Source organism: Cuculus canorus, chromosome 6 (assembly GCF_017976375.1).
Source record: "Cuculus canorus isolate bCucCan1 chromosome 6, bCucCan1.pri, whole genome shotgun sequence".
Taxonomy (NCBI): Eukaryota; Metazoa; Chordata; class Aves; order Cuculiformes; family Cuculidae; genus Cuculus; species Cuculus canorus.
The window spans coordinates 30,122,769-30,147,076 of NC_071406.1; the positions used below are offsets into that span (position 1 = coordinate 30,122,769).

The 24,308-nt window shown below is 39.7% G+C and overlaps 1 protein-coding gene across 2 annotated transcripts in view; it reads right to left on the reverse strand.

Annotated features, from left to right (window-relative positions):
• SPATS2L (spermatogenesis associated serine rich 2 like) overlaps positions 1 to 20,016 on the reverse strand; it is a 66,858-nt gene extending 46,842 nt beyond the window's left edge. The window contains exons 1-2 of one of the 2 annotated variants that reach the window (XM_054070177.1): positions 19,944 to 20,016; positions 2,933 to 2,994 (exon numbers count right to left, since the gene is read on the reverse strand). In XM_054070177.1, the coding sequence (XP_053926152.1) occupies positions 2,933 to 2,971 (39 nt within the window). In that variant the 5' untranslated portion in view covers positions 2,972 to 2,994; positions 19,944 to 20,016. Of the gene's footprint in view, positions 1 to 2,932; positions 2,995 to 15,229; positions 15,283 to 19,943 lie in introns of those variants that run through there. The other variant, XM_054070178.1, reaches the window with a different exon arrangement.
• Positions 20,017 to 24,308: the final 4,292 nt, after the last annotated feature.

Here is a 24,308-nt window from a genome sequence, read left to right on the forward strand (position 1 = left end):
TTACCAGGACTCTGTGAATACGTCTGCTTTTTAAACGTGCAAATGAAGTCCTTATGTTTAGCACTCTACGTGCAAATATAATTAAAGCCAACTCAGCAGGACATCTCTATTGAATCCTTTCTTCTCATTTCTAGTGCATTACTCAGAGGGTTCTAAAGCTATAGATGCTTTACAGTTACTCAGTTTGCTGCTGACAGAAAAAGCCAAATGTAAACCAAATGTAACATGTCAATTGCAGGTTCTACGCCACAGCGAACTCATTTTAAACCAAGACAGAATTGTCCAGGTGAAACGGGAAACTGAGCATGTTAACTCCTCAGCTGATGTGTATAGAGTTCATGAGGTTTATGGTGTTCAGCCACTAAGCCTTTATTTAGTAGGTTATTAGTCTATATTTTACAGAATAAAACCCATCGATTTTGCAATAAAATATTAATTGCTGTTAACCTAGGTTTTCACTTTGGCATAGAGATTAAGTGGCACTAAATACTGATGGAAGATACAGGAATAAAGAGAGAAACTATTTGTAACAGAGTGTATTGATCCAATTATTTTCCTGCCTTAAAATGTATGTGCTCATAAACATTTGATTTCATACACTCCCAGGAGACAGACTTGGAACAGCAGCTACCCTAGTGTGAATAAAAGTCCTTCTGCATTTCTTCCTTCTTAAACTTGCAAAAGACAACAGATGATTTGTGAAATCTTGCACTCGTGAAAACTGACTATATAAATACAAAAATCCAAGCTACACAGCAAATAAGGCAGAACTTCAGTTGATCTACTGAATTGCATTTTGAAAGTAACTATAATTTACCTTCCAGCATTTTCGTGTTAGGGGACAGGATTTGATGACACTACTTTCTGTTGCAAAATCCATATATTACTCAACATTTAAACCCCCTGCTGCTATTAAGGACTACGAAAATACTCATCACCAAGATTCATGTTGACTTGCAAATCCTCAAGCACAATGAGAGATTCAGGATGTAACGACGAATATGAGCAGAAACTACCGAAAAAGCAGGCAAGCGGGCAGCGCAAGATAAGGAATTGTTTCCCACAAGGGGATTTAAAGCAAAAAGGTTCAGTATCTTTCTGAAAGCAAATAAAGTGAACACACAGTGAAACATGGACACAACAGTGTGAAAAGGAACTTCCTACCACCTGAACTACTTAGCATAAATCACCCCTTGCTATGCTGCTTCCTCAGCAGCTGCATTCACCTATTGGTGGGCAGGTAACAGTTCGTAACTGTTCCTTCAGGAAACTCCACTGGCAGCCTGAAAGGTGAGGAAATCTAGTTTCAGGCTCAGTAGTTCTCATGGTTTATCAAGTCTTTACAAACCAAATATGGTGTCTAAGCCATTAACTACTAAGTCATGATCAGTTTTGAGAAATATGCTACCCAAGTGAATTCATTAATTGTGAAATCAGAAGCAAAACTGCAAGTTAACTAAAAATCTGACTACTGACCTCTAGTTCAAGGCTACTTCTTTTCTGTGCCATGCTGCAGTGTGATGTATTACCTCTTAATTCTCTATCACTTCTTGGGACTTTTGTGTATTGGAAAGCCACACTTAGAGCATCTTGCACACATTGCCAGATGATTTTTTTCCTTGTTATCTGTCCACCTAACTGCAAAACTGAAGTCAGGCAAACCCTCCTCTGACGAATAATTTTTTCAGCTCAGGAAAAGAGTTAATCCAAGGAAATGTACACAAAAATTTATTATTTTCCTTTCCATTGATAAACTCAGAGAGAAAAGAATATTTCATGTGCCTGCTGCCCAGCAGGATGTGTAATGTCCCACTGGCAGGTCTTATGATATAGTGGAAGATCACTAAATTTCTCAATTTCACATTGCCCTCACTGTCTATATTTCCTTGATATTTAATCAGTCTTGAATCCTTTCTCATTGTGCATGTTTCATGAAGTGAATGTGCCTAATCTACTTTTCACTGATACTTGGACAATTCTGGGCTTAGTGACAGAACTGGATTCTGGCCTTTAGCCTTTATCATGCTGCCTTAAAATGTGTATCAGAGAGGCACGTTGGGCTTAATAAAGCCATAAATCAAGGAAACCGCTGGCCTTTCCTGAACTTCCTAAATGCAAAGCTCCATCTCTCTTACCAAACACAAAATAGAACAAAATCTGATTTTATAATAGAGAAGATCCAGGAAAATTCTTAAAATCTTGTCTTCTTTTAAAACACAACTCTATTGTGATATAATCATACAGTCTTCCAACTTCCCTATCTCTCCTTTTTTCCTATTCTTTGACAGATGTCTTGATTTCCTATTTATGTTGCTGGGGAGTGTTTTGGGGTTAGACTGTCTCTTCACAGTCTCCCTGCTAGCATTCACAAAAGATCTCCTGATCTACGTTGTATTTGTATTCGAATTGGCTATAGGTCCTTTACTGATCTTGAAAGGGTGGTAGAGCTCTAGCACCAGCCAGGATATGGAGAGGATGTACTGAAGCATACAGAATGCAGTTAAAAGCAGAGCTATTACATAGGAAAAAAAAAAATCTACTCTTTTCAGGCCCTGCAGTTTTAGGAATTGCCGTTCAGTACTACAGGTACAACATTTTTGGCCAGAAAAATTATTTTCTAAAGGATGTGCTTCTTCAAAGGCTGTATTTTGTACAGCAGCAATCATCACAATGTGCTATTCTCTACAGCATAAGCATGCACAGGAATCACGAAAGCATAAGTGAAGTCTATCTCACAAAACATTGTCTCTGCAGAAAACTGTTTTCTCATCAACCAAGATTAATAAACTAATCCTACCAATATCTGCCTGTGTACTTAACTTTATGCAACAGAGTCAATGCATATTAAAGTGAAGTATGAACAGTATTTGAAGAAGCAGGGATAAAATATGTATGCAAATATCATTATGGTTTGCAGTACACTTGAACCTACCTTTTCCTTGATATTTACAGGAGAATTGACTTCTGCCATCTCTCTTCAGGTGAGAATATTGTCTGTGAAAGGGGGAAAAAAGAAAACAAAAACAAAGAGATTCATTTGGACATTTTAATCCCAACTCGTCAAAGCTATACCTATAAGGACTAATTGCACATGCTGACCTACAAGCATGAGAGAAACATGAGAACACTTAATGCCCTGCACGCAAAGCTAGTCCAAATTTCCTATGTTCCCCAGGTCAGTTCTGCAAAAACATTTTAAAAATGCCTTATAGTTATGAACCTGGATAGCAGGGGTATCATACGCCTCCCAGTCGTGTCTCTTGAACCCTACTTATTATTACTTGATACCTTTGAGGCTTTTAAGTGGAAGAGTACCTTAAACGAACTCAACAACTGTGGTTTTCTTTCACCAGCAAAGTCAATTTTTGCCAGAAAATTTGTCTGAACATCCAGTCTTAAAAAGCAGCTGATGGTGCCAGGAGGTTTGCTTGACAAGTGCTACATGGCTGGGTTTTTCTCAAAACTAATTCAGAGGATTTAGCCACACAGCTCCTATTGAAACTAACAGAGTCTGTATAGTTAAATCTCCAAGTCTGCTCTGAAAACTCGGGCACATGAATGGAATTTGCATGTGATTAAGAAACCTTGCAATATGCTTTCTATTTCCAGTTATGTGGCTGGGTATTTGAGAGACGATGTACTGCACAATGAAGAGTTAATACAGGGAGGGGAGTTGAGTTGCCTAATCCTGCTTCCATCAAAAACAACTTAGATTTCAGTAAGGAACAGGCTTGAATCTCCACATTTTAAAATTAGAGTCACACACAAAGAACTACATCAAAGACTAAGTCAAAAAGGAATAAAAGCTTGATTTCATCAACAAATTTAACTCTATTACAGACTGATAAAAAGGTACAGATGTACATAAATGAGAATGAAATCTCAGTTCTTTCCCAGTTTTTGAGGCAAAACACTTCCTCCATTTCCCCATTTGCGTCCTTTACTATGTGAACTGATGTAGGAGTTCCTGTAATTCTTCTAAATCTCTTTTAATGCACTTAAAAAATCCTCCCCTAACTCCTATTTTGAAACATAGAACTTAGTGAAGCTCAAACTCCAGAAACTAAGCACTTCCATTGCAGGATCCACTGACAGCATTTAAATATTTTTATTAGTTTCTGTATGCATACATTCTAATCAAAGAGGTGAGATTCAAGGAAGCACATTTTTTAAAAAAAAAAAGGTGACTTAGTCGTAAATGGGGAACAGACAATATGATGGAGAAAAATGAATGAATTATTGAGTTTTGGTCCAATGAAGAGAAGACACTGAATTACGGAAACCCTTGAAAATAAGATACCAGAAGAAAACATAGCCCTTTCCATTGACCCTTATTAAAAAAAAAAAAAAAGCTTGAAAAGAGTAAGGTCCTCCCAACATCTCTGTTTTACTATACTGCAAACAGATACTCTCTATTGAAACTCACATAATTTATATCTGTCTTTAGTCACTGGATCAACACCTTTGTCAAGAGACTGAGCTGGAGCCTCACTATATTTGATAGGATTTCTCCCTGGCAACTGGGCCACTCTGTCACTCTGAACACCCTACTGCCTGTTGGTATCTCGGATCAGAAGGTTCCCCTGCCCACCCATCCTTAAATAAATGATGAAAGAGCTGAAATTGTGTTTTTCAAACCTACTCAACAGCTAAAAGCAGAGTTATAAATGTCTGGACAAAGAAGGCAGGATGATCACACAGAATATGAGCTTGGGGCAACTCTATTTCCAATATTTAGTATGTTCTGACAAGGAAAGCATTGAGAAATTATTGTAGTCCATTAATACTTTTTTAATGTACTTGTCTTTTGCCGACAGATTCTTCTCATGTCAAATGGGCAAAGAACATGAGATGCAGGTCATCAAATTTCCTATGCAGACTGGAAAATTTAGCTCTAAAACTACTCTGTAAGTAATAATCCCCCTTTAATGCTTTTCAGAAAAGCATGGCTTCTACTGAGTGATATCTATAACCACATTGGACTAATATTATTCTCTGTTTAATAGATGTGTCTATGTAAACGAATAGTTATTTGACTAGTTGGCCCTTATATCTACTATCTAGCAGGTGTTGTAATGTTACAAACATCTGATAGAAGCCTGCCCTCTCGCACGACAAGTTAAATACACTTAATTTTATCCAATAACTTATAACAACATTAACAAAATATCAGGAAAAAAACCGTTATTGATGAACCAACACATAGCATAGCAACAAGTACAATAAGAATCATAGCTAACAAAACCTTCTGGCCTTAAAAGCCTATTAATCTATAAAAATCAATAAATACTGGGAAAACATCTTCATCACTTGAAGTCTTCAGGTTCTGCTTTTTCAGCAAATGCTTTATTATTTTTGTAGCAAAATGTACATTCTAAACCTGCATCTTGTACGAACAACATTATTCCCAGTAATTGTACTTTGTGAAAGTTCCATACCTCTCAATTTATATTGCTTCAAAGATACTAGGTAAATAATTCTACAAACCTAAATTCAATTTGATGATTAAATCCTACTACAGCACTTAGCCAAATCAGCATGTTAGAATTAGGGCTTCCTTCCCTAAAAAGATAGAGGATCTCTGGCCCAGCTGAAGTGCACCTAGACAAGTGCACACAGCATGGGCAACAACCAGGAGGAGCTGGAAGCCATTGTGCAGCAGGATAGCTACAACTTAGTCACCACCACAGAAACATAGTGAAATGACTCACACAACTGGAGTGCTGCACTGGATGGCTACAAATTCTTCAGAAGGGACAGCCAAGGAAAGAGAGGTGATGGAGTTGCACGGCATGTTAGGGCGTGTTTGGATTGTCCAGAGCTTAATGATGGTGATGACAGACTTGAGTGTTTGTGGCTAAGAATCAGAAGGAAAAACAACAAGGCAGATATCATGGTGGGAGTCTGTTACAGACCACCCAAACATGATGTGAGGCAGAAGAAATACTCTATAAGCAACTGGGAGAAATCTCATGATCACTAGCTGTTGTCCTCATGAGGGACTTTTAACCTATCAGATAACTGCTGGAAATACAATACAGCAGACAGAAAACAGTCTAGGATAATCCTGGAGTGTGTGGCAGGTATCTTCCTGGCCCAGCTGATGAGGCAGCCAACTACGAAAGGCAACCCTCCTGAAATGATGTTGTAGTGAGGTGGGTGTTGGTCTCTTCTTCCAAGTAATAAATGACAGGATGAGAAGCTTCAAACACCAGGGGAGATTCAGAGTGAGTATTAAGAAAAATTACTTCTCTGAAAGGGCTGTCAGGCACTGGACCAGAGTTGCTGAGGGAAGCGGTTGAGTCACTGTCCCCAGAGGTATTTAAAAGAATTGTAGATGTGGTGCTTAGGGACATGGTAAGTGACGGCTCGGCAGTGCTAGGTTAAGGGTTGGACTCAATGGTCTTAAAGGTCTTCTACAACCTAAATGATTCTATGATTCTATATCTACAAATACTTTGGGTGACAGTACAGCAACACAAGGCAGATACATGGGCCTACCACGAATAGAGTTGTTATCAGGCCTACTAAGCAAGAATATACATGCTTGGTCTCTGTTAAGCTTTAACTTAACAGAGCACCTACAGTTTACAATTTTATCATTCAAGTGTGTTCATAAAGTGGATCAATGCTAGAATGTGGAATTTTTTATTTTTAATTAAGGATCATTTACTCATTTCCAAATAGTCCAGTCAAAATCCCCCACCTCCAAAAAGCTAACATGCAAGGTACAGGCAGAACAAAGCAATAACAATTTTAGAGCCAAATTAAAAAAATAAGATGTAAATGCTAAGTATCTAATGAGATTGTAGCAGCCTGCACTATGCTTTCATCTTCTGTACTTCCTGTACAGAACTACATCTCATTTTTAAATGAGGTTCCTATCTATCCATATGTATTACATAACACTGTCTTAACTGCAGACTTCCACATGCCCTAGGTAAAGACAAACCCAGCAGAATCAGAGACACATGGCCTCCATTCTACATTTCACTTGGACTTTAATTATAGTTATATTATTATTTCAGATAAAGGCTGGGATGAACACACTCTTTCTGATGTGGCTTTATATAAGACAAGGTCTGACAGGCAGTGGAAAAACCCAAAGTACAGAATGATTGTTTAAGGGGGATGTGTTGGAACTTGTCAGCCACAGACCTTGGATAAGCTCGGCCACAGACCTTGGATAAGCTAAAAACAAGAACTCCTCTCAAGAAAAGAAGAGCAAGGAGTAACAGCTATGTGGGCTACGTGCAAATGGCATAGCAACCATCTAGATAGGAGGAAACCTTGTTACTGTCTAAAGAAGCTAATGACCTGCAAAAAGACTAGATAGCTGTAGCCATGCAGCAATGCCAAATATTAGCTTATACAGCAATGGACTATAACCAATCAGCGTGAAACGCGTTGCTTGTAACTAGTATATGTTAAGAATGCAATAAAATGGACATCTTGCTTGCATCAGGCTGTGTCCCGTCTCTCAATAGCGGCAGCTTTAAGTTAACATTTTTGTATCAGAAAGACTGACAAAACTGCAAGACTGTGATTCCTAAATTAAAGTATTTCAGAAAGGAATTCTTTTGGTTTTCACCCAGACCTTCTCTCAATAGCAGACAAAAAGTTACCTTATTAGGACAAAGGCCAAACATTAGTGTGTATATGATCATTAATCACAAAAATTAGTGTCCTCAGTTGTGCACAAAGTCCTGCCAGTGTGGTTGCAAAGCTGCTAGAGATAGCACGAGATCTAGACACTTCTCTTCACCATTTTAAGATTAGCAACAGGCATGATTTGCTGATGCCTAAAGGTAAATACAATAATTAAAAAATAAATGCATAAACATAACCAGTGTCAAGAGCATTTAGGACATATTAACAAGTGTCCTCCTAGCTGTCCTTTTAGCCTTCTGCGTCATTATAAATGAATAGACTTAGTAAAACCAATGTGAACTGTAATTAAGACAGAACTGCTATTTTTCCAGTATTGTTTTATGCCTTTCTAAAGGCTATATAGAGAAATGGTAGATGCTATCATTTTGTATTTCCTGTTTTTCAGAAGTTTGAAATTATCCACTTCAGGCTGGTGAAATACCTCTGGGCGATTTAGTATCCTTTTCTTTAAATGCATAAATAAACATATGTATGTGAGTGCACATACATTCTGGAATATTCTCCATTTGCAGAGCCCAGTCTCACTGCCATCCACTGGTCGTGGCCTCAACCACAGAACACAGCAGTTACCTGTGCATTCTCCCTTCTGTTCAGCTAAAGCCATCTGATTCCCTGATGGTCACCACAGTCTGCCTGAAAACTACTGGCTGCAGAGCTGGAAACAGGCTGCAGGAAATAAAGCAACCCACTGATTCCACATATAGGTCTGGATTCCTATAGAAAAGGGGCTTAAGGTCCCCTGTTGTTTATAACCTCCTCCCTGAAGATTTCTGAAATAATTGACATTACAAACTGAGAAGGAAGCAGGTATCTCAGAGATACTACAGTCTTGCAGACTGCTTGCTTGAAAACAGGCAAGAAGGCATAGAAGTCTGGAAAACATGCAATGGCGCATCAGGAACTCAGGTTATTTAACATTATAAACCCCGCACCTGAGAGACCATGGATCTGTCTGCTGTAAGAGAAAAGGAACAGAGGCGAGAGTGAGATACGAGAGGGACAGTCCTTACAAATGGATCAGTGTCCTTTGAAGTCTGCTTCCTATCCTTGTCAGATTTCTGCCAAGGACAGCAACAGTTCTAAGCAAGTATCACAGTAACACTGTGATGTCTAACCAGTGTCACAACAAAATGGTTAGGCACCAGTAAGTCCTGTATCTCACTCCGATACAACACACCCTTGTTACTGTAGCAAAGGCTGCTTGCAAACCCTCTTTTGAATGCTGGGTCTGTCCTACCCAAGTTCTTTAACACACAAGTTTCAGTGTGCTTCCCCAACAGATGAGTGAGTGTCACTGTACTAGCTGTGGATTATTCAAGCCAAGTGACTGATGACATGTAACAGTTACCAGAGTTTCCAACCCAGAGACGTGCCAGTACAAGAATCTGCTAACTTTGTAGAATATACCTTGGACTGAGAAGGATCCAAACCAGTTGCTTATATTTAGGTTGTTAACATCATCCTGCACCTGACCAACGGAGAAACTCTTAAAAAAAACCCAAGTATAGATTTTGGTACCTTCAGAATCAGCCTTTACATGGGAACATTGTTCAAGCTTAAACACAATATAAGTGGCATTACACTGCAATGAAATACATCAAAGTGATTCTCAAAGCCTCTGGCTCGCAAGGGCAGAAAATTCAGAACAGCTGATCCCAGAACACTGCAGAATATAAGCGCACATTTGCAATAATGATACTAAAGGCAGTAAGAGGTAACATTTTCCTGATCTTTTCTTGCATTTCTGACCAATTCATTCAAGAAGTCTAGCCTAATGTGCTGAAGAATACTGAACATTAAAAACTGCTCTTCTCTTTATTAATGCTTCAGGCTGAATTCTAAAGTCATCTCTGCTACCTCCTTTCATTTTCCCACTGCAAAATATGATCCCTGCACTTATATTTGTAATGAAACAACTAAGAACTCTGCCATATGAGACACCTGAATCACAAAACTGACAAAAGGCCAGCTCTGCATTAATTACAGCAAATTACTGGAATGAAGAATCAGGACACAGGAAGGGACACGTCCGAGTCAAGGTACCAGCACAAAGCAGATATTCCGTAACTACATATATATACACAGAGGCAGGCACATAAAAAGATCCAGAAATACTACTTCCACTAAATTGTTCTATGACAACACGTGAGCCAAGATATATAAGGTATATATATGTACTCATTTTTTTATTGACTGCCAAAGAATCACCGCAACATTATTAAGTTTCACTACAAAGCACATTAACTTTCCCTCTCTAGCAACCCTTTTACTGGAATAATGCTGTTTTTCTTCAAATGATACATACACACATTTCATAACAATACACACATCCTTACACGAGCAGTCACCTTATGTACCTAACAGTTAGTAAACAATGATTTGCTTCCATATGATATGAACACTACTCCCTCCTTTGATGGCTACTTGGCTTCCATCCATAAAAAGATCTTTGATTCATTACCTCACATTCTGCACCTGTGCATTAAAACTACACAAAATCCAAATATCCAAACAGGCTAATTTTGTGGGGCCTATTATGCTCCATTTACTGAGTCTAGAGGATGGCAGTCAACTAGGGTGAGCAACCCCAGTCTCTTTGCACGGTGGGCAAGCTATTAAAAGTCCAGAGACCTGTAAAGTTCTCATTACCATTCAGTCTCTCTTCTCTGCTGTTTGACAAACTTGCATTAAATTGCATTTTAAATCAATCAGGGTAGTTCTAATGATATCATGAATTAAAAATGAAAGATTATGTCATACTATTGGCAAAACCAGAGACAAAGATACAAGGCAGATCAACCTCCCACCCTCCATCTTTGTTCAGAAGACAGAGAAAGAATGAAGAGGTGTTCAAACTCTATGAAGTAATGAAACAGCATACTATAGAAAAGCTATATACTGCTAAATACTGAACACTAGTTCAGTAGGAATGTTCTAAGAACACAATATTTAGCTAAATGAAAATAAACAGTTCAAATGGAAGAGACTGAAAACCTCATTCCAGCAGCTCAGTGACAATGGGACATCTCCAGCCTATAGATACTAAAAATCTACTGCCTGTTCCAAACCAGCCTCCTGCTGCACTAGAAATGGGCTTTAACCCTTGGGCCATTCTCGGGAGAATGGGAATTTCTCTAGATATTTTTCAGCTTCCCCTCAAACCCACCTATCAGTTTCCTAGAACCAGTTAAGAGTCAGCAAAGGTATTTCCCCACTCCAGAAGTCCAAAGGCAAGAACCCTAGCCCCATATCATCAATGACAACTGCCTGTGGCTCCTTGGGATAAAGTAGCAACTTGCTTGGCTCCTGGTGCTCTCCACTTTAGGAACTGCATCCAAAGACTCTATATTGTCTCCACTTTGCAGCCTAGAACCTATGTTTTGATGGCTAGCACCCTAGATAAGCATGTGAAGAGCAATCCAAAATTCCTGGATTTACTACATACATCTCATTAGTAGAGCTGAACCCACTTCCAAATAGCTGGATTCAGCGACATGGCCAGTAAAATGGTCCTCTCCGATATGTAAGAAGGAGGGATGTGGGATCTGGAAGAAGACTTCAGACGAAGAAAACTCATTTTCCACAGCAGTGCTTGCCAAAATAAATATTACCATCCTGCTCTTCCTCAAGAGCCTGAAGGAATCTTGCCAAACATACTGATAAAGAGCAGTGAAATGGTAGAATTTGAGTAGCTCATATTTTATATTTGCATGAACCCCTTGCAAAACTAAAAAGAAACAAGAAGTTAACTGCTAGGTATTATCTTTCAAATAATTCTTGCCAGGGGCTTGAGTCATTAAAAGTCATTTACATTAGCTTCTATTTCAGCTCCGAATGGCATGCCAAGAGACGGAGTCAGTTAACTTGCTTCTGTGGTTGCCCAAATGTGGGCTGCTAGAAGATTACAGAAGGGGAATGCTAACAGCGAAGTATGCAATGTAGTAGCATCCCTTGCCTCAATCACAGTGGTTTCTCTGAACAGTAAGAGCAGAGGGACAGAAGTGAATGTCAAGAAGGGTTCAAAGTCACACTTGTTTTAGATGTTAGAAATAAAATTATCATAAGGAATCAAACTTCCACCAGACTGGGACACTGTAATTGCTACAGTAAACTCTCATAAAATGGAATAAATCTCAAGTTCAAAGACAGTCCCAGAGCTATTCACGTTTCAGCCTTCTTTCTGTTAAACGTTTTAAGTTCACATCATCTTTTCTTCTCTCCAGCTCAGACATCTTTGAAGAGCCAGTTTACCACTGCTAGACATGCAGCCTGGATTCTCAGAAAATACAGGTTGGTGTAACTGCTTTGAATCCAAGGAGCTATGTGGACTTTCACCAGCTGCTTGCTGGGCCCCCAGGACAGGACAGCAGAGGCTCCGTAGCTGCAGACACAAAGAAGGAGCCTCTGGGCCAGCAGCATTTTGAACGTCGTCGCAGGAACTACCCTGGCCGAGCATGCAGGGAAGCGCCACTCTCACGATGATGGGTTGACGAGTTTACGGTGAGCTTCGAGAAAGGAAGACCTTTACCAGAGCTCTGAAAGAGCTCCCTGAAATAAACTGCTTTTGATGAATACTGATAAAGCTGGATACTCAACTGGAGGCAAGTCAGATCTAATGAAGCCTTAGGCAGCTGGGTCTTGGGTGACTAACATATGTTCAAAGCATATGTAAGCACACTTTGAGTCAGCAAGGTTATCCATATGCTTGAAGGTAAGTACTTGATTTAAATGTGCCAGAGCAATCTAAACCTTCCAAAACTGAACATTGAAATTAAATACAGTCTTTCATTTTCTAAGACTAAGTCATCCCATAAAGTTCCTTTGAAGATGCAAGTTTTTCCTTGAACAGTATTTTAAATATTTTTATATATGTATATATAAACACACAAATGTACATACATAAAAACTCTAAAATTGCTTACAAGTTCCACTATTAAAATGACCAGACATATACCCACAATAAAAAGACACCAGCCCAGCAGTATTCCCATGTTAACAGTACCCACAGAGTCACAGACTATACTGGAAACAATACCACTGACACTTTGGAATTTCCAGATATACAACAAATGCTAGCCTTTCTCTCCTCCCCCACCTCCCCACTCCAAAAGAAAATGTTGATTTCCTATGTTAACAGAAGGTATTCCTGGAAACAACAACAAAAGCATTAAATAAGTTAACCTATAATTACTTTGAGTTCATACAGTCCTTCAATCTAATTGATATTACACATTAAAATAAGTGGTTATTACAATATTTACTGCAATTTGAACTGCACTTCTTTAGAGGAAAAAAAAACCCGAGGAACTAATTGTTCTTTTCACATAAAATGCACACAACCCAGGTACATCAAAATTAATTACGAAAGTACAGATCAATGCAGACTGTGTACTGCCAAAAATATGCAAAGGCACCTTAACCAGTCTCCCCTCCCACTCCAATAGTCAAAAGACAATGCCAGAAATCTTTTCTGCTTCTCAAAGTCAATAGTACATGAAGTGTTGCCTGACACGCATGAAAGGAGGCCCTTGATTAGCCAAGCACATATGGGGCTGAACAAAAAATTACAGATTTCTTAACTTGGCAAGGGCAATCCTGATAAAGCAAGCTCTTTGACTAGCCCTGTCAACATGTGGACAGCAAATACAGTAATTTTATCAGCAGAATTAAAAGAAGCTATTTTGCTCATCTACTGAGGAACACTTTAAAGAAAATAAATATGTTTTATTTCAAAGGTACTTTTCTCAAAGACAGGTAAAACCTGTTTCACTGTAAAGCACAAACAGATACTCTAGAGCTTTTCTTAACTTATCTAGTTTTGCCCATTCACTGCAGCTGATCTTTGGCATGACACAGTCCCTGAATTCATCAAAATATGTGGCACATTAGACAGACCTTCACTTTGCATCTGTTCAGAATTTCTGCAAGGAAATATTTAACATAGCTTTGTAGGATAAAGAAATACATTCTTTGCTCCATAGAGTCCAGTGTTGAAAAGCATCAAATTAAGCTCTCGTTTGCAGTTACCAGCCATTCTCTACCTGTTGAATCCAGCAGTGTGCTAAAGGATGCCATGCATACTTTGTTTGGGCAAACACAGAATCCAGCACGTTTCAGGTGAGTGCACAGAAAAGCGTGTCTTGTATGGGAACTTCAAAACTGCCCTAACTGCTACATCTCTCTTCCCACTGCTGTTAATTAGTAACTTTATAATACCACTTACAAGGTCCTGTACATTGCAGGCAGGCATTATCAAATGAACAGTGCCAGTTAACAGAGTTCCCGCACTAGGCAAGCCAAATTCTCAGTATCTCAACCTGCTCTAGCCACCCTGTGAGGAGGAAGAACTGGCAGACAATAAATGGGCTGGCTGGGAATTTTCCAATCAAACAGATGTTTTGTTAGGGCGGGTGGAGTTACCTCATCATATCTCAAAGATTTCTCAAACATCTGCTAAACAAGCACTCTCCAAAAAATTAATCTACTTCCCTGTGAGCCACTTATCCCTCACTCAAGAGCCCAAATCACAGCAAAAGTTGCAATATGCAAAGTTCAATTTATCAGAGCAGGAAGTTACTGTGGCTTGTGCAGTCACAGAAGAGCTCACCACAGTGTTTACTGTCAAGTATGTCCCTGTGTCAGTCATGCCTTTCCTCCGCTTCTCTAAAACCACCCCAAGTAAAGGCAAAGGTGATTTCTAAACAGTCAGTCTTGGACTTGAGGACTTTCCCAACCTTAATAAGTCTATTTTATAAAGCCACGCACAAAGTTATCAACTTCATTCACAAAGAGCAGTTCTGGCAGTCACTCACACAGATTTCTTACTGTAGACAAAACCATGCAGTCAGAACCGCCACAAATTCGCTTCTCCAATTCAGCCACATACCAAAATGGGCTGGCCCTGCAGGCAGCAGACGTGAGTTGCAACTAGATTATGTGGTTAACAGAGCTCTATTGCTGGCATCCACAGACCCAAGGATTTTGACTGAAGAGAGATAGCTCTGTAGTTGCTCAATATTTGGCCTCTCCTCTCCAACAACAAAAAAAATAAATCAAGCCATGTATGAGAAGCAATTTACGCAGGATGAGATTCAGCTCCACTGTCTGTCTTCCTTAAATATGCAGAGTTCCAAATAATATTGACACAGGTAGAGTTGTTCCAAGAGCTGAACTTTCTCCATTCATTATTTTTCCAGGGGTTCTGCTTATTACCTGAGACCAGACAGTCTAGCCACCTTGCTCACACTCAGCGCACAGCAAATGGGGAATGCTCTGGCTCTTTTTAAACTGCCTGAACTGTGCAGTTGGGAGGAAAAATACAAGAACTCTTTCAGCACTTTTTCTTCTCTTACACCTTGCTTATGGACAGGGCACAAATTACTGCCTTGATCCTCTATTCTGGAAGTACACAAACTCCATCCTACTGCCCTTAGAGGAGGTGTTTGTTTCTCCGCTGATGAGGATAAAGATATCCACAATTCTTCCTACCCACTCTGAATGCATGCTCCTTAGAGAGAACAAAAATGCAAGCTATCAATGGCATAGAAAATCTACTTACTCTGATCATGAACCACTTCAGAACATATGGGGGAGAGGGGAGAGGCAATTCTGTCCTGCCATCACTGTAGGCTCCTTTTTTATGAATATGTTCACTCTTCCTCATCATTCAAGGAAACCTGCAACTGAGCGAGTGCTTCAGAACTGAAGAGTCATGAGAAATCGCACACCTTTTATGAAGACACTGAAGCTTCAGTTTCACTGTGCTTACCCCATGACCAACCAAATCCCATGATGTCATCTGTCTCCTGGATCTGCTACCCTGGATAGCATTGACTAACAAATCCAGGAAGAGATCTGAAGGCAGCTACCTTGAACTGTTACATTCAGACTGGTCACACTGCTGTATATTCAAAGCCTTTGTGATGCTTTTCACCACCAGGAATAATGTTTATCCATCTTAATATTAACAGAATTGGAATAAAGAAGGGCTAGCAGTAAAAACAGAGCTGATAAACATCTTAAAAATAATCTCATTAAGAACCTGAGTCTCCTTTAGCCTCAATGATTTCCTCAGAAAATTCTATGAAAGCTCAACCTGCTTTCAGCTTCAGACTTTGATACTGATCAAAGTGATCAGTGAAATCTAAGCTGAATTATTTCTCGAGCTCTTTGCGTCACACAGCTGCCAGTTATCTTCAATGACAGCAGCATACGTGATCAAAACTTGAAGTGTTGTAGGCAAGAATAGGGATACTGCCAGTAAAATGATTCAGTAATTTATTCTTCAGAAGCGAACTAAAATTTAATTCCTACTTCAGATATTTTCTTTTTTTTGTTTCATTTTTCCATTTCCTAGCATAATTATATCATTCTAAATCTTAACATTTTGATTTTGAAAGCATTTTATCTGTCCTGCCTCATGATAAATGCAGACAATTCCATCTCAGAAAACTTGTAGAGTTTATTATTTCAAGGCAGAAAATTACATATTTATACAATACTGAGATGCCTCTATAGGTAATTACAGAGCTACCCATTTCTGAGATAATTTGCCCAGTGTAAACATCAGACCTTTCTTCAGAATTGCTCTCACAGGACAGAGTCAGCTTGAACACGTGGTTCCCTATTCAGAAAACTACTTGAGTGCTACTGAATTCCATGAAACTTAAGCAAACATTTTGAGACATTTTTCAGAAAAAAAATAACTTCAGCACATATATAGGGTCTTTTTGAACTGTTTCAGAAGTGCCCATGATCCTAATGAAAACGTCACATCTGTATACGCAAGAAAACATTTTTAATCAAGGAAAGTCTGTTCTTAAGATCTTCCAATCCATTTTCGTCTTTCTGATAATTCTTTTTGTAGTACTACATTAACAAGTCAGTAAGAGTACCAAGTCTTTCTGGGATGGAGTTAATTTTCTTCATAGCAGCCCACATGGTGCCACATTTTGGATCTGAGGCTACAATCCTACTGATAACAGAATCACAGAATCACAAGGTTGGAAAGGACCCATTGGATCATCGAGTCCAACCATTCCTAGCACTCCCTAAACCATGTCCCTCAGGACTTCATCCACCCGTTCCTTAAACACCTCCAGGGAAGGCGACTCGACCACCTCCCTGGGCAGCCTGTTCCAGTACCCAATGACTCTTACTGTGAAGAATTTTTTTCTGATATCCAACCTGAACCTCCCCTGACGGAGCTTCAGGCCATTCCCTCTTGTCCTGTCCCCTGTCACTTGGGAGAAGAGGCCAGCTCCCTCCTCTCCACAACCTCCTTTCAGGTAGTTGTAGTGAGTAATAAGGTCTCCCCTCAGCCTCCTCTTCTCCAGGTTAAACACCCCCAGTTCCCACAGCCGCTCGTCGTAAGACTCGTTCTCCGGCCCCTTCACCAGCTTCGTTGCTCTTCTCTGGACACGCTCCAGAGCCTCAACATCCTTCTTGTGGTGAGGGGCCCAGAACTGAACACAGTATTCGAGGTGCGGTCTCACCAGTGCCGAGTACAGAGGGAGAATAACCTCCCTGGACCTGCTGGTTAACGTACCCCTGTTTCGCCTATTGCTGAGCTCTGCTTGCACAGCATCAAGGCCATTGCTGCTTCCCACTACACTCCCACAGCCAGGAGGCTGGGAGGGAACAGAGCTGGCATAGCTGACCCAGACTGGCCAAAGGGATATTCCACACCATGCATGCTTACGCTCAGCAATAAAAACTGGGCTAGAAGAAGAAAAAGACGTGTTTCTTTGTTTCCAAGGTGGCTGTTGTTTGGAGATTGGTGGGGTATCACTCTGCCTGTGGGAGGTGGTGTGCCAACTCCTTTGCTTTGCTTGTTATTTTCCTCCTGTCCTTGCCTTTTCTTCACCTATTAAAGTGTTTTCATCTCAGCTCAAGAGTTGTCTTGATTTTGTTCTTATTGTTTTCTCCCCATCCCACTGTGGAGCGCTGATGAGAGGACTGAGCAAACAGCTGTGTGGGTGTTTGGCTGCTGGCTGTGGTAAAGCCATCGCAGCAAGTTATACAGAAAATCCATTCCACATCGGTGTACTATACTCTTCTTGGATTCCGATGAAGAACTTGCCCTGACATTCAGTGTCTACAATGTTCTATTTGTTCTGTAGATATTTGTGTGGCACTTTACATCTAAATAGCTGAACGGAGTATAATCCTCAGCACAAGTCCACAATCTGGGGAAGAGTTTATTATCTTTTTGTAGATGGATACAGAGGTGGAGAGAGACTATAAGAAAAGCTTTCATTAACAATTTTGACCTCATTTCCAGGAAAACTATCTATCAGCATTCATCTTTTAACGGCAACCTAAAGGTTTTTCAGAGCTGGAAAACCAGCCTTTTATGAGTTTGAGGGCTTTACTGACCTCCATACTACTGTCCCTCAAGTACATGACCTGGTTCATAAATTTCAACCTTCACTAACAAGCCAGCAACATTTTCCCTATTTTCAGAGCCACAAACCATTATTCTGATGTGGAAGATCAAGTACAGCTGAAAAACTACCACCTTTTCAGTGAAATCATCAAACACCAGTACTGCTCTTCTGAGAAATCCCTGTGCTGTGCAACATTGCTGACAAGGGTGGAGATGCTTCCAAGGTATCTTGCTCTCTAGGCAGGCCATCTGTTTCTGACAGCTCAAGGTCTGGTCAGGAACTGACCCGATGATTCACTTAGTTGTAGTAAATAGAGCTTACAGCCAAACAAACAATATTTCATCATCTACTTGGCCACACTTGGGATCAGCAGATGTATAAGAACTATTTGGGGCATCCATATCTTTTTATTAATTCTTTTCTTTGGGAAAGCCACACAGCTCACTGCTGCAGAGTTCAGCATGCTAAACTATTAACTAATAGATCGGTTCTATTCAGCCACTCCCTGTGTAAACCTTCCACCACCGAAAGCTTGGGAATTTTGCCGTTTAGCAACTCTGTGTAAAAAGTGTTTTAAGCAAAAAAGAAATCCTTAAGAAACAGTGCAAGTGCCCTCCATCAAAGAAAGAGGGTGCTTGCAGTGAGTAACGTGCAAATGACTCCTTCTTCTGCCTAATTATTGTAATGTCTGAGCATTTCACAAACCTGAATACATAATCTATTTATCATCCTGACAACCATGCTCAAGTGCTGGAGTATTGTTATCTCATTTTACAGGTATAAAATTGAGGCACTAAATGATTCACTGAAGATTTCTCAGGAAGCTATTCACAGGGAACACAATCCCGGTGTCCAAAGCTGCAATTAAACTGCAGAACCTTAAAGTCATTTGAAAAAATGGTCATACCCATTAGAATTACATGGTATGATGAGGTCATTAGCCCACTTCTTCGACCTGGGCTTAGAATAGACTGAGCTTATGCTTTTGCAATATGCTGGACAGAAATTGCCTACTTTCAGACATTTCAGCAAAAGGAATCACTCAATATGCTTAACCAATATTTTCTTCAAAACAAGTGACAAAAAACATTGTGTTCAAAGTGCTTCTGAACTGAGGCAGCTGCAGTGACCCCATTTCTCAGTTTTGTAGTCTACAGGTTTCCCTAATTAGCTTTTCTAATTACTATGAAGCTGCCCTTTCCCATCATCTTCCGAACATCACCTTGGATTATACTAGTGTAAGATGATTTCAGAATACCAGTTGAGCAGGACTTTCAGTTGCAAACCATGATACATCCTAACAGCTGTTTGAACAATTGAAAAAAAGATGAGAAGAAGCAATAGGACAATACAGTAGGAGCTGATCAACTTAATGACACAAGAGAGAGAAGATAAAGGAAAGAAATTGATCTGGAGTGCTGAAAGATAAACTCTGCAGACAAAAACAGGAACCAGAACAGCTTTCAAGATGTTCAAATAGTCTCCACTGCCCTGGTGAAAGAAACCCCCAATATTCCTGGCTTCTTGTCCCCACACTGATAGACCTATGAATAAAGTACCCTCCTATTTGTTATCCATCACACACGGCATTGTGAAATTGGGCACACTTATCCAGTGATCTGTGTCTTTGTAAGAAGTCAAAGCTACACAGTAAGGAATTTAGAAAGCACCATTTTACCAATTGTAGCATTTATCTTTTTCTTTTTTTAACTCCTGTGATCACTCTGGCACTGGAACTATAACCCACTTTAGCACAATAGCTAAAGAGACCTGATCAACTCAGTTATAATGTGCAGGTTCAAAGTGTGACTGACAAGTTTTTGAACTTACTCAGTTACATGCCAGTCATAATGCTTAGCAAAGAGAGATATAAAAATATCTTACTTCTGTGAATGACTCCAGTTTCAGTTCTTACTCTTCTATCTTCCCCGATAGACTGTATCTCCTGCAAAAACAGCTGGAAGTTAAAAAGAAAATAATTAATTAATTTGCTTTTGATTTACTTCACTGTTCTCTCCTTATAGGAGACTTTTGTGAAAGAACATCCCTCATCTCCTTACTGCTCTGGCTGACGTGTGGAGTGCTGATAGATGCCCCTACAAGTTTTTAAAGGGCTTATCTTCACTGCCATGCAGCTTAGGCAATTCCCTAAGCCTTGTTGTTAGCCCCATTCCTGACCACACATACCATTCTCCCAGCTAAAACAAACCTATGTTCAAAATAACACATATTTTGAACTTAAACTATCCAGCACATTGGTATGTGCAGAGCGATAAACCTTAAATGACGTGAACCGTTCTACCCATGAATGCAAGAGGGCCATGGGTTGCAAGGAACTCACCAGCTACTAATCAAATGCCTCAGAGCAGCACCAGTGCAGTTTCAGTGCGGTCATTCTCCAATAAGTGACATTATTATCTTAAGAATACTAACTCATCTGAAACAAAGGTAAGCCTAAAGAGCAACGCCAGGCCTTTGCCTATTTGTGCATATGTTTTGGAGGACTTCTCCCCAAAGTTAAAAACGTACAACCACATGGATAGCCTGTACATCCATACACAGATGAATGGAAACCAATTTCCCCACTTTATTACCAGGTGTGGAGAGGGAGAATTAATAGCTAAGTTTTGTCCTCTCTTCTGCAGCTGTAAGGAGAAGGCAGTCATGAACTGTTTTATGATTTAACCATGCACGCCAGGCAAGAATTATTCTTTTCTAGTTGCTACTGAAGTGTGTTGCACACTGGTCCTTGTTTGCTTTGGAATAAAGTCTGTTCAGCAGCCCCTCATCTAACCCTGAAAGTATAACATAACATTTCTCAACAACTCGGCTGCTGAAATGAGCCTCTACTAAGCCACTATAACGGGATTGTCTCTGCAGACTTATTCTTCCTCCTGTATTACAAAACATTCACTCTCTGTAACAAAGGGTGTGATTGCCGTCCTATTTAATCCATTTTATCCAAAACTACATATTTCTACATCATTTTATCTACTACAAAGTTCTAGAGTGAAAAATTCCTGTCAGAGTCACAGGTTTTATTTTAAAGCAAGGCAGAAAGCTCTTAATTGCTTCTGTATCTGAAACAGCCAGGTGTTCCCTGAAATACTTCACCTAGCAAAGGTTCCCACAGCTTAGGTCCCAAAGTCTATTGCAATCTAAACAATTGGCTTGCTGACTCATGGTTGTGATCAAAATCAAAGGAATGCAGGGAGCAATTTAAAATGTGATGCCTCGACGAAGAAACACAAGTACTCATATACATCTCAGTGTTAAGGAGCATTTCTGGGTATTAGGATCTACACAACAAGCACACATCCCTAAGATGAACAGAGGGGCTAGAAAGCTGATGAGGGAAGCCTCCCCACTTTCATGCCTTTGGGCAGAATACCCTAACCAAGAACCCTAGCAAAAGCCTATGCCGTGGCCCTACCAGTACTTTGACGCAAGCAACGGCAAGATTTGGGTATTTATTTGCTTTACAGGGACATGAAGAAGGGCTGAGAATGAGTGAGACACCAGGCATCCCTTTAGGGGGCACCTGAATTGAGAAAGACAGCAACATTGCCAATAGCTACTGCAATTCTTACGCCAACCTATGGACATCGAACTCCTTCACGTCTGCAGGTGGTATTCTCAGGATTTAAACAGAACACATCAGATCATGCACATTATTGTACCAAAGCACCCTCTGCTTCTTTCCTGCCTAACACACCACCTGCTAAACTCCAGTTTTGGTCTTCTTCAATGCCAGTAATGGAAGAGATTCCTCTCCGACTTCAGTGGAAAATTAAAATCTGGAAAATCAAATGTGAAGAGTTGTACAACTTGGAAAAATACTCTAAATGCTCTTTTATTCTTGCTTAGTGAATTCTTTTGACAATTTTCATCCTCTTGAACTTTCTGAAATACTGAAGACCAAAGTGACAGGTGATCTGGGAATCCCATTTCTTGATGAGGTCTCAGGTATGAAATACAGTTACTGGTACAAAATCATACAAGTTAAAATTGTAATTCTTGTACCTTAAGAGCCGCTACTATTAAATACTATTTTAGAAGACAAAGAAACACAAGCAAAAAATTGAAATAATTTTTTTCTTTTGTTTACATCAATGTCAAGTAAAAAAAAAAGGAGATAACCAAAACAGCTATATACCATATGTATAATTTAAAATAATAGTCTTAATGGATGTTTTAAAGGTTTCTTCTTTCCAAACAATACCACATCTATCAAGTTTGACCAAATGAGATGTAATGCTTCGAAAAGAATAAATGGATTCTTATGGGACATGTCTCCATAATGTGATTACCTTCCTAAGCCACCATCTTGTCCTTACTCAATGTTCTATGGCATATTATCAAGGACAGCATTATGCAGGAAATAATGACTCAAAGGAGGAGAAAGGAAATCAAGAGTAAAGGAACAATACTTAAAAGAAAACGTATTTCACTTCTGTATTATCAAAGAAAATACTGTTGCTTTAAGTCTGACAGAGTTTAAGGTAATTTCCCATCATAATGAAAGGCCAACTCTTAAAGTTATTTTTATTTGCAAACAAAAAAGACTGAAACAGGAAAGCAATGCTGTGACTTTGTAGATATGAATACAGACCTTACAAACAGTGGCCTATATCCCTGTACGGCAGATCTATGGCCGATGAAGGCCATGTGTATGGAGATGACGTGAAACTCAAGCCTTCAATCCACTGTCTTCTGATGCAGCATATGAATGGAAAAGAAGCAGAGCTTCAGATACCATATCTCTAAACCTCACATCAAACAGAGTGACAAAACTCCACCAAAACTAACATAAGCCAAAAAAAGCAGCAGGAATCAGTGTTCACCACAACTCTACAGACATGGAGAACATACAAATAACCAAGCACTTACATCCCTTCCCATTCTGAACTCTGACCCTGTTAATAGTTCCCTAATCTTAGTACTAACATGACACAACACATACAATCACAGCAGCTATTCAGAAAGATCAGGCCTTAATGAATCTAAAGAGCAGAAGCAAAGCATACCATCAACTATATCACACACTGGAGAGCAGTCTTCAGCCTACATGAATCTCCTTTACTCTTTAGAAGAGTAAATCACGCTCTTCGACCACCTCTCCTCTAATGATTAGCCCTGACACCAACCTTAACCTAAGGTTTTGCAATACACCTGTTGCCAAGATCAAAAAACTAGAAACTGCACTCAGCATGGTAATTCCAGTGTAGACCTATAAGCCTGCTGAATCCTAATAGTAAATACAACCTTCAATCCCTCCATTCCTGAGTACATATCTTAAACACAGTCCGGAATAGTGTTAAGCATAGACTAGTGACAAAGATTAGCATTGAAATTAACTGCAAGTTATTTGGCTATATCTAAATCAGCTCTTACCTTTGTGAGAGCAAGCAGTAAAATAAAGTCCTAAATAAAACCCCCAACTTAAAAGACAGCTGCTATCCAACACGACTCCAAATTTAAGTAGAAGCCGTGAGATCCTGCCTGCAGTTGCCTCCATACTAGCAGAGAGATATTGCAGGGCTGAACTTAAACTGAACGCAAAAACACACATTCACAAACTCAACAGAGTACCAAAAGGAGTGGAAGACTTCAGTTCCGCTAGCTTGTAAGGTCCAATGCTCACATTTAATTCTAACGTCTCTACCTGTCACTTCTATATTTAGTGTTAAGAACAGTTTGTTTGGTTTTGGATTTGGGGGATTGGTAGGGGTTCTCTGTTTTTTTTTTTGGGGGGGGGGTTTCGTCCATTTTGTTTCTTTGTTTCAAAAAATTAAAAGCTAGGTTTATTGCTGGAATTAAGGCAGCTCAAGCTGGGATGAATACTGGTAATACAAGGATACAACAGACTAGGGCTACTTTTATTCCAGGATAGTTATCTGGTGAGGCCACTGATGGAACACCTCGCTTGAAAAGCAAGTCGACAGAAGCCAGGGAATCTTCTATCAAATGCTGACAAGACTAAGTGCTGAGGCTACTTGGAGTCTGCTGGTAGACACACAAAAAGTGAGAATTTTGTTGAGGGTTCTGGCACTTGGCTTTTTTTGCACCTTGCTTGGTTTTTTATGATTTTGGTCTAGCTAGTGAGTTAATCACACTTCCCTAATTGCCAACGCAGTTATTAGGCACACGGAAAGCAAAGCTCCATGTCTTTGACACTTGGTCAAACCTTAAGACATATAGTCTCAACCTTACACCCAACACATACTGTAAGCCCTGATGCAGTCAAAG